Source organism: Etheostoma spectabile, chromosome 14 (genome assembly GCF_008692095.1).
Source record: "Etheostoma spectabile isolate EspeVRDwgs_2016 chromosome 14, UIUC_Espe_1.0, whole genome shotgun sequence".
Lineage (NCBI taxonomy): Eukaryota > Metazoa > Chordata > Actinopteri > Perciformes > Percidae > Etheostoma > Etheostoma spectabile.
This window is the reverse complement of record NC_045746.1, coordinates 23,632,957-23,644,271: the sequence shown is the minus strand read 5'-3', so window position 1 is coordinate 23,644,271 and position 11,315 is coordinate 23,632,957. Positions and strand designations below refer to the sequence as shown.

The 11,315-nt window shown below is 39.5% G+C and overlaps 2 protein-coding genes across 3 annotated transcripts; one reads left to right on the top strand and one right to left on the bottom strand.

Moving 5' to 3' along the window:
- Positions 1–394: 394 nt before the first annotated feature.
- On the bottom strand, positions 395–7,106 carry LOC116701730 (coiled-coil domain-containing protein 106-like). The gene is given in 8 exon segments (XM_032535604.1): positions 395–1,405; positions 2,449–2,609; positions 3,024–3,224; positions 3,741–3,893; positions 4,479–4,670; positions 5,585–5,638; positions 5,641–5,700; positions 6,845–7,106. Coding segments are annotated over 8 exon segments (1,017 nt in total). The 5' UTR covers positions 6,885–7,106; the 3' UTR covers positions 395–1,249.
- A 23-nt stretch (positions 7,107–7,129) lies between these two features.
- tmem238a (transmembrane protein 238a) lies at positions 7,130–9,501 on the top strand. Of its 2 annotated transcripts, none has more exons than XM_032535605.1 (3): positions 7,130–7,378; positions 8,185–8,342; positions 9,045–9,501. In XM_032535605.1, exons 2-3 carry the CDS (start codon positions 8,189–8,191, stop codon positions 9,212–9,214), a joined length of 324 nt encoding a protein of 107 aa, XP_032391496.1. In that variant the 5' UTR covers positions 7,130–7,378; positions 8,185–8,188; the 3' UTR covers positions 9,215–9,501. The 2 variants fall into 2 exon arrangements, with proteins under 2 accessions (XP_032391496.1, XP_032391497.1); XM_032535606.1 differs by having other exon boundaries at positions 7,222–7,283.
- The last annotated feature ends 1,814 nt before the right edge of the window (positions 9,502–11,315 follow it).

Sequence of the window (11,315 nt, the reverse complement as noted above, 5' to 3'; positions counted from 1 at the left end):
TTCTATTTTACTGAATCTTTGACTGTTTCTTTTTTCTGTCTCAATGTGTTGCAGTGGACAAATTCCTTCAATGTGAAAAAAAAAACACTTACTTGGTAATAAACTTTATTGTTTTAAGAATTGAATCTTTTTTTTTTTAATTGAATCATATTGTTGCAGTCAGCACATAAATGGAAAAAATGTGAAATAGAGTTAGGTGTAACGCAAAGTATGTAACAGTGTTTTAAAAGATGCTATGAAAGTAAAAGTTATTTCTTTTACTGTCCTGTGAATGCTGGACTCAAAGACCTTAATTCATACTATCACTTACACTCTTCATGAATTGTATCCTAATTGTTGAAAAAAAACAAAAAATCAGACATTTAAAGTCTTTTACTTTCTTTCAATCGTTCTAATCTCACACAATTTACCAAGGAATCACTACATGAACAAATCAACAAGGTCTTGAGTTACATTCGGTTGGAAAGACAAACGGTAAAAATAAAAATAAATAAAGTATTAGCAAATATTTGACTTCATTCTGAGTGCAGTCACTCGTGCAGCGCTGCATCTGGCCAACACAAATACACTTTATAACTTAGGTACGAGGTACATAAACAAACAAATGTTTTTTTTTCTTCTCAATAATACAGATTTAATGTATATATTTTAGAAAAATAATTGTTTATACACTACAAAATGCTGTGTCAAAAATTAATAAAGCAAATAAATATTTCTATATTTTCTATACAAAAAAGGCCAGTCAATTTAGTAAACAATCAGCTGGCGTCCTTAAATAGAGCAAACCTTTCAACAATCTTTGACACATCAACATCAATACTGGCTCTATGAAATGGTTGCAGTCATTCAAAAATCAGTCAGTACAATGGGAAATGTAAACTTGTTTTCAAGGCCCATAATTCCCAATAGAGAGTCTTCTAACTCTAATAACTTCAGTTAATTCCCGAGGTTAAGGAAAAAGTAACTTCATGTAACTTCAACCTCCACAATCTTCAATACCTCTGAAATGCAGAAAAAATAAATCCTGCTCACCATACCAGCTGCACAACAATCAGAAATACAAAATAAATGAATCAGCATTTTGGTAGAAACTGCTAAACTAAACTAAATGGATCCTGTAACGTGGCGTCTAATCTTCACATCCCCAAATTTCCTCTTCTTACTGTAAGGCAAAATGAAAGTGCAAACCAAAAATAACTATAAACCTGCCGTCTCTTCCAGCCTTTACTCGTCCTCTTCCTCATTTTGGTCAGTTCCTGAACCTGTAGGAGATGGGCAGCAGCTTGTGAGTCTTCTTCATGCTCTGGACCTTGGCGTGCGTCTGCTCGTCCATGGTCTTGTAGCACCGCCGGGCGTAGTCCAGGAGCTTCTCCTTCGACGCCTCGAACTCCCCGACCTCCGCCATCTGCAGGAACATCAGAAGGCTGCATTCATTTAGTGAGCGTTTACATCAATGTGGTCACGTTGTTCTGTAAAAGAAAGTATAGTATTGCAGTACTTTTACCATTGCTCCATTTGTACCAAAGCAGTTTACAGACAGTCGTGTACTTCAGAAACCGAGCAGAAACAACCTCTGACTGTTGACTGTTTCTTTCACAAATGTAGCACAGTTGGGTTTTAGGAATCCTTTTTTAAGCATCCGTCTGGGATAGAATAACTGAAACTAAAAAAACTGATTAATGATTGTAGTTTTTATTTATTCTATACCCTGGGATCAAGTAAATACCTTAACGTGCTCATTTTATGCTTTTTGGCTTTTCCCTTTCCTTTATTGTGTTATACATCTTTTCTGTGCATGATATAGGTTTTAAAAGTGAAAAAGCTTAAAGCCCCCCCCCAAAGGGACTTACCATCGCCAACAGAAAACTCTCTTCACAACCTGCTCCAAACAGCTCTATTGTAGTCCAGCCTTTACTTCCGTGGCAAACCTGTGTCACTTTGTAACACGTTATAACCCTTGTCTAGCTGCTAGCGTGGCACACCCTCATACTCTGCTTCTGATTGGTTCTGCACATGTGCGACTTTCAACAAAAATGGAACAGAAGTGCGATGTCTCGCTCTGTAGCTAAAACTGAGAGCTCAACACACAGGGTGAAAAGAGGAGCTGCAGCAGTGTGCAATACAACAAAAATATGGTGTTTTTGGACAATTAAACCATGTAAACCTGTTCTGGTACAAACACTAAATATAACTGAGAACCAGGAAATGAGCATAATAGTTTAAATGTTGCAAAAGCTAACACAGAGCTTACATAAAGTAATGAATCTGCTCCTAAACTAAAACAAAACTACACGTTTCAGCCCTTGAATTATACTCACACTGAAATATACAGCAGATTTGTTTTACTAGCGCAGGTTGTTGGCATTATGAAAGATGAATGACTGACTTTGTTTTCGGTGCGTCACTGAGTCCAGATACTATCGTGAACAGGAACATTAAAAATCAGACCTTCTCTTCAGCCACCAGCAGCAGCTCTGCGATGGGGGAGGTGGAGGCCATGGTGTTTCTGTCCACTCCGTGGATCTGGAAGGCTCGGGACATGCTCCTCACCCGCTGGTAGGTCGTCAGGATCTTCTTATAACGAATCAAAACCCCCTCGGGGTCTTTAACTGGGGAGGGGGAAAGATAGAGAGAGGAGAGAAAATCAAGACTCGATTAGGACCTAAAACTCAGAATTTTCCTTTTCAAAATAATCATTTCTTAAATTCGCTGAATTGACATTTTCCGGACAAATGGTCACTTGTATTAGAGGATGGATACTGTTATAAAAAAATATTACCAAAAGCCGACAAAGAGATCATGAAGTCATTTTAACAAAGGTTTTACTTGCGCAAGGAGCCAATTCACTGTCAAAAGGTACAGAGATTGACTGAAAAACAACTTCTTCAGTTTTCACTTATACACTCAAATCCCCCCTGCTTTCTCCATGGTAACCATGCTCCAAACAGCTGCACCATCTCAACGCTCATTAAAACTCTACCTGACATCTGGACGTCTGTACAGTAGTATGGCAGCCTACGTACCTCTCTGTCTCTCCCTCCCGTGGGTGATCCTGAAGATCCTCCTCATCTTCATCCTCGGCTCTCCGCCGTCTCGCCCTCGGCCCTTCTTCTTTGAGCCCTGCTCCACAGACGACTCGTCGTCTTCCTCCTCCTCCTCCTCTTCCTCCACGTACTCGTCCTCGGTGTAGTATTTATCCTCCTCCAGGTGAAACTCCTGCTTCACTGCAGCTGTGGAAAGAAGAGCGGAAACCCACCAGACTCCATTCAAATAAACAGTACTTTTGTCATCGTAAAACACACTTCAAAAGCCGTCTTGGTTTGTCTTTCCACCAACAATCACCTGGTTTGTTGGAAATAATCCCTTAATTACCCATTTACATGTGGAAATATGATGCCTCTATACCCGCTTAAAGTATTGTTTATTTAAATTGAGTCTGGTGGGTTTGGCAATGAGGATTTTGGGGCAGTTTCATGTTTAACAAAAAGGAAGTTACTCTTTAACAAATAGGTCCATCTCTTTAGGGATCTTTTCCATAATGTTGTCAGACACAGCTGCGGTCTGCTCAATACTGGACTACTTTCTAAAATGTTGTTCCATCTGTCACTTAGACACAAAAGATGAGAAAATAGGGTGAGGGCCCAGTTTGAAAATACCTAAGTTATCCTTATCTTAACATTCATGTTCCAATGTCGAAGTTTAACATTGCTAACACATTAGAAGTGCAGCAATTTGCTCACCAGGGATGGCGCTGCTGCGACGGGTCCGAGGTCCTGGTCCCTGCAGGCGTTTGAGGGTCATCCCAGACCTGGTCGTCATGGGGGAGGGAGGAGAAGGAGAGCTGGCAGGCTGGACCTTCACACTACGCTGGGAGTCCCCACACCACTCTGTCACTGCACGGGATTAGAATAATACTGTCCAGGTCCAGGAAAACAAGCAAAGACCCAAAAATAGGAAAACAAACTAAATGCACATTTGATTTTTGGGGATTAAGGAAAACTGATGGGCAAATGTTTGGCAGCCTTAAAAATGGACAGTTCACCCCAAATCAAAAATACATATTTTTCCTCTTACCTGTAGCGCTATTTATCAATGTAGATTGTTTTGATAGGAGTTGCCCAGTGCTGGAGATATTGGCCCTAGAGATGTCTGCCATCTCTTTAATATAAAGAAACTAGATGACACTTATAATCCAAAGACCTGGTTGTGATCAGTTCCGTGTCCTGTAGGAACTATTTTCATTCTACCGGACTACACCCGCCCACCGTATCACCGTACCACCATGCAGGAGGAACCATGGACAGGATTTTGGGGTAAACTGTCCCTTTAACATGTAAATCTTTTAAGCATGCATCATGTTGCTTTGGAGAAATCCATAATCATTGAACATGTTATGCCTTTTTCCCTTCATGTGTTGATTTTGTTTTTTTAATTTCCTCAGAACTAAACCATGACAGACGTGTTTTCCGGCTGCTCACCCTCCGGGCCCCTCATGCTCACGATGAAGCGGTCCAGCTGACAGCGCAGGAAGTTGCGTTCCTCCTCCAGCTCCTCGATGCGCTTCTGCAGCCAGGCGTTCTTCTCCAGCGTGACGTACAGGTGCGCTCGCAGGTTCGACACCAGGATGAAAGGGCTGTACTGGGCATGAGGAGACTCCTGCACCACGGGCTCTGCAGGAGGAGGAGATGGAGATGTCGGAGACAAGTGTTTTCTCCCAAACCTCAGGGAAGGTTTCAACAGAGTGCCACAATGTCACAGCATCATTGTGTTGTTCTGATATGAACTCCACCAAGAGTGTAACTTTGGGTTGACATTGGGGGTGTTGAGCAAAAAAAAACCTTTTTTTTGAGCAAAATTTTATTTTTGCATTCTGGTGACATTTGCTCCAAAACCTTGTGCCTTTTCTGACCCAATTTATAGTGCAAATGTCTTTATTCATGTAAAGGAAATTATAATAGGTTTTTGGGGTAGGTTGCACTGGCCAGTTTTAATTATTGCGGGGTTGTAACCCCCCCCAAACCCTTGGAAGTACCACTGGATTCCACTGAAAAACACTGAGTACATGTACATCTAGCAGACAAACCATCAGAGAAAACTAACATTTGGAGGTTGTTTTTCTACAGAACCTCTCTCTCTCTCTCTCTCTCGCTTGTGTTGGACAGCAGTGAACATGTTATGCAAAGCTGGAGGGGGGGGGGGGGGCAAAAAGAGGAAGAAGAAATGAATAAAGGTGGAAGAGAGAATGAAAAGAAGAAAAAAAACAGATACAGTAATGCTATACGAGTACTTTAACTTTCCCAATATTCTATAAGAACACTCTTCAAAGTTAGATAAAAACGTTTTTGTAAAGGAAATATGTTTGCAACCCTTTATATTCAACTTTGATGGATTTCCGTGGAGTTTAACATGTGTATCAAAGCAGGTTAACTCTCTCAAAAACTATTTCCAACCCATTTAATCACATACAACATTCTTGCGCGCAGCATGACAAACTGTGACCTGCAGAAAACTCACTATCACAATATGTTACGGCTGCATTATAAAACTAGGACAGCAGTAGTCATGTGTAGTAGACGTGGCATACCGTCAACATGCTGATAGACAGGCGGCCTCTCATTACTTTCATCCAGAGGGAAGAGACTTCGTAGGCATCCAGATACAAACCTCCTCCTCCTGATGTGGATTGGGGCATATAGTGCCCTGACAATCACACACAACACACACACACACACCACACACACACACACACAACACACACACACCCACACACACACACACACACACACACACACACAAACACACACACACAGAACATAGGACAGTTTAAGTCTACCACAACTAAATATCTGTGTGTCCTACTCTATCTGTAAGGTGTCCTGATATAACTCCTTTTATTAATGATTTAACTCAAAACATTTCCACAGTGTTTAGAGCATGAAACGAATTCCAGCTGCTCTACTATCTTCACACAGCATGTATTTAATGAGTCTGTCTATTGTTTAGGTTAGAATCAAATCAGTCATAAGCAAGATGTGTCAGGATCTACACAAACTAAATGCTGAAATATGTGCAGAAAAAAGACCATCGCACTTTCCCAGAACCCAAGATGATGTCTTCAAATATAGAGTAAGAAGAAAATCTTCACATTTAATAAACTGGGAATAGACAATGTTTAGTATTTCAGCCTAATAAAATCAAGGATTGGAACAACACATCAATATCTAAAGTGTTGTACATGAATTACTGTTTCAGCTCTCATGACAAAGTTAAAACTTGGTTGGGTTACCCATATAGAGCTTGTGCTTTACATAAAATAAAAAATACATAGAAGAATATATACTGTATAGCTAATATAGGCTAACATTTAAAAAGTGTAAGTATAAAAAAATAATAATAAAAAGATCATATATATAGGCTATGCTAAACAACATCAAGAATAAAACAAGTTTTATTTTGTTTTTAAAAACAAAATGCGTGGAAATAAACCCATCAGTTTTACATCAGTAAAACAGTCATAACATAGAAAAAAAGATGTTCAGCATGCACAATTTAATGGGATATTAAGGCATAACAACGTGGTCTAAAACGGGTCAGCTTATTAATAATAATTACTTTTAAAAGGCAGTTTAGAGCCAGAAAGTGATGTGTTGAGCCTGAACTGCTCAGGAAAAATGTATATTATTGTAAAACAAAAAAAGAAGAAGAAGTCAAGTTCATGGACAGACGTTGCATTAAGCTAATTATTTCATGAATAAGTCATAAACATGAGAATGTGAAGGATTCATTACGTCTGTAGCACAAGGTGGATACATTTAGCGCCATGTAGCCTAAACGTTACAGTTACCTGGCGGGTGTGTATCGTCTCTGTCGGTCGGAGGATTCATGACTGAAAGCTCCGTCAGGTGAGCGCTACTGATGAGTAATAACTCAAATAATGTGACGCACTTGTTATTATCAGTCTTCAGCAGGTCTGTGTGCAGTTATACTTCTGTAATACAGGCTGAAAACGACCCACAGCTGCTGCTCTACGGACGCGCGAGCTGCAATTACCTGATTATAAGTGGCTTCAACAGGTGTAGCCTACCACGCTGTGCACATGCGCACAACCATGGTGTTCCTTCTCTCTGGGAAAAAAACACGTTCATGTTCTGTCCAAAACGCCTTTAAAACTTGTTTTCTGACGCCCCCTCCGACGGAAGTGTGTGTAGCCGTTGGACTCAGACCGGAAACGTGTTACCTGAGGGGCGGGGCCTAGGTAGGTGGAGAATCTTCTCTCTGAGAAGGTAAACGCGGAAGCAAAGAAACACTACACGAGACAAACTTCAGAAAATAACCGAAAGATAAGGATTGAATGCTGCTGGACGAACGGTAAAAACAAGTGAGTTAAAGCGGAAGTAGACGTGTTGACGGTTTCAAATTAAATGTAGTAGCAGTAGTTTAATTTAATTGCAGAATGAAGTCAGTCTCTGTCAGAACTGAAAGGCCCTCTTCTGTAATTGAGTGCATGAAGCACACTGAGAAAAAAAATCACCTTTGGGTTTTTCATCTTTTGTAGCCTATAATAAAATCAAGATTGAATTTTGTTTTGTTGTTTAGAAAATTTACAAACACAAAAATGTTCAGATTATACCTAAAAAAAAACATTTTAGATGGACATAATCCCATCAGTGATAGCTTGGTGGCTAATATTGCAATGTTACTTACTCACTTAAGTTAAAGTATGTAGGCCTAATTAGGAAAATGTACTAAAAGTAAAAAATGGCCCATGTGACTGTAATTATTATATATCACTATAACAAAGGCATTCATGTAAAAGCAGGATTATTATGTAGCAGCTGGTTGAGGTGAGCTAACAATTAACCATTAATGATTATTTTCTGCTGATATTTTTTCCAATAATTGTTTGTAAAAGAAATGAATGTAAGGAAAGCCAGAAAAGGCTCACATTTAAGAAGCTGCAACCATGACGTGTTTTACATAAAAAATGACTTAAAACATCAAAATGGTTGCCCACTTATAAGCATCTATCACTGTCAGGATGAGGCAGATTGAATTGAAACACTGGCACATTTAAGTGTTTTGAAAAGCTAATATTAGTAACTGATATATAATTGTGATGGTTTTTGTGTCTGCTGATGTTCAGGTATTAACTATTTCCTCCTTTGCTCCTTCCCTCTACCCCAGGTCGATGATGGGCCTGTGTGACGGCCTCTCCCACTGTAAACTGGCCCTGGCCTTCGCTGTGTTGATGGACTTACTGGGAGCATCCGCCCTGCTGCTGGGAGTCTTCGCCCCCATGGAGATCAAAGGACAAGACTTTGGAGACCTACTGGTCTATTCTGGTAGGATAGAACAGATCAACACTAGTAGCAGCATGACGTTAAATAGAAATGATGATTAGTAAATACGTAAAGTAGAAAACAGAGATAAAAGTAGAAAAGAGGAAGCAGATTCAAGTAGAAAACAGAGATAAAAGATGACCATGTTTAATTGTTGGATGACGAGCTGCGCTCTGTTAATTTATCTGATTGACTTATGGTAACTTCCGTGCGATTGTTCATTCCCAGATTTTTTTTTGAGAGTTGCTTTGTTTGTGCTAGTGTTTCAATTTCAAATGTTAAAAAGCTAAAGATGATTTTTTTAAAGACACAAAACAAACTGTATCAATGCACTTAAACAAGAATGAATATATCTTATCTATACACATTTTCTTTCTGGGTTTCACTCCTTAACAATAACATTGCAGAACAGCTTGTTCAAGCGTTGCTGTTAAAACACTTTCCATTCCCCAAACAAACTCAAAAGCTTAACTTAGAAAGCTGTATATATATTTCTTTTGTTTACAGGATGTTATAAAATGTAAAACGTAATCTACTGTAATGCAGCCTTTAAAACCAGGAGAAGACAACACTTGTGTCATATCAGTATATTACGATATCTGAAATTTAAGACAATATCTAGCCTCATATATTGATATGATATTGATATGTTGCCCAGCCCTACTGTGTAGTGATTCATAAATCCTGATGATAATCTGTGTGCAGGAGCTCTGTTCATGGTGATGTCTCTGGCCGGGTGGGTGCTGTGGTACAGCGGAAACATCGACGGTCTGACGTCCAAGAGTGAGCTGGGACACATCGGCAGCGCCGTTGACCGCCTGGCTCGAAACCTGAGCCGCAAGTTCCGCTCGCACAGGGCCAACACTTACTCCTGACCTGGTCGGGACCAGCACTGAGACACGCAGCAGGAAGTCTGAATGTGTTTCAGTTTCTAAATCTTCTGATGCCTGTTTGTCAGTATTCTTACAATGTACCGACACTTATTCAAACTCTTCCTGTCTTAAGGATACAAAGCATGTCAGAAACATTTTAATTCCAGATGTGCACCTGGTTCTGTTACATAGTTGTGCTATTGTTTTATTATGATTTTCATTTTTTTATATGTAGTGTTATAAATTCAGTATAGCAGTGGCAGCTTTCAATAAAAGCCATTTGTAAACATAAATGTTGTTTTTGTTTTTTTATTGTTGATTTTCAATTTCACATAGCAACAAACTCAACATTTTGTGAACTAATGCATTTTTTTTTAACTTGTCTTTTTTCATGTTGCTTTTTGCTTCATGACTCTTTCATATTATAGTTATACTCACGATTTGAAAGCAAGATCTTTAGGGGCTTTAATAGAAAGGTTTGTTGTAGAAGATTATTTTTTCAGGTATTGTCTAACTGGAGATGTTAATATTTGACTGCTTTCCCAGTGCAGGATGTGTGTGTTAATCAGGTCTCTGGGACTGAGTCTCTCAGAGAGCTCAGAGCTGTTGTCAGGAGCTGTAAGGAAGAACACACCGTTACTGAGCTGCCTTTCAGAAACAGAGGATGATGCAGCCTGTCCAGAGGCTGGTCGTTCACATTAACTCTGCACATCCACCAAAGGTGTTCAGTACTTCCAGCCTCTGAAACAGGTTTAGCATCTGATGTTTTATTCAGAACCAAGACACAATGCTCCATCTGTCAGGATCAATGAGCTGTCCACAACCTGAATGGGACATGTGCAACCAGCAGCCTCCAACCCAGAGAGCTTTTATATATGCTTCTATACATATGTTTGTCTTATGAAGCACTTTGGTGAAAACTGTGTGCTTCTAAAGTGCTGTATAAAAACAGAAACTTAACAATTCCTTTGTTTCATTTATTGGCTATAATACTATAAATATTATACACATACACCCACAACCTACCACTGAAGCCACAGTCATGCATGCAACACAACACACTATATCTAATTATTTTAAATCTTTTCATGTAGATTTAAGAAATAATGTTTCATGTTATTTATTACTCCCATCTACAGTAATTCCAGGTCATGTCAAACATGTTTTTGGTCTCTCTGTAAGGGGAGAAACCCCTGAGTGAGAAAATAATTTATCATTTATCATCATTTAACCTGAATGGGACATGTGCAACCAGCAGCCTCCAACCCAGAGAGCTTTTATATATGCTTGCTACATATGTTGTCTTTATGAAGCACTGGTGCAACCTTGTTGGCTTTTAAAGTGCTATTGAAAACAGAAACAGACCAAACCAGGAAAAGTTGCATTAATTTGTGCATAAAGAGCCAGAAAAGATGGAAAAATCTCCAATGGGCGTCAAATGACGATTAGACATTCATATTATATATGTCACAAAAAGTTAGATTTCATTTCCATCATTTACACTTTCAAAATAACAGAAAACAAAAAAAGGCGTTTGCAAAAGTTTGGGCACCCTGCAGAGTTAATACCTTGTACTGCCCCCTTTGGTAAGTATCACAGCTTGGAAACGCTTCTTGTAGCCAGCCAAGAGTCTTTCCATTCTAGTTTGAGGTATCTTCGCCCATTCTTCCTTGCAAAAGTCTTCCAGTTCTTTGAAATTTCTGGGCTGTCTGTCAGGCACTGCTCTATTGAGGTATTCATAGATTTTCAATTATGTTGAGGTCTGGTGATTGTGAAGGCCATGGCAAAACCTTCAGTTTACGCCTCTTGATGTAATCCACCGTGGATTTTGAGGTGTGTTTAGGATCATTATCCATTGGTAGAAGCCTCCTCTCTTTACTTCAGCTTTTCACAGTGGCATCAAGTTAGTGTTCAAATTAGCTGAAACTTATTGAATCCATTTTTCCTTCTACTCCTGAAATGTTCCCGGTTCCCCACTGGCTGCGATACAACCCCAAAGAATGATTGACCCCCCCCCCCATGCTTAACAGTTGGACACAGAGGTTCTTTTAAATTCTGTTCCCTTTCTTTCTCCAAACGTATCTTTGCTCATTGCGGCCAAAAC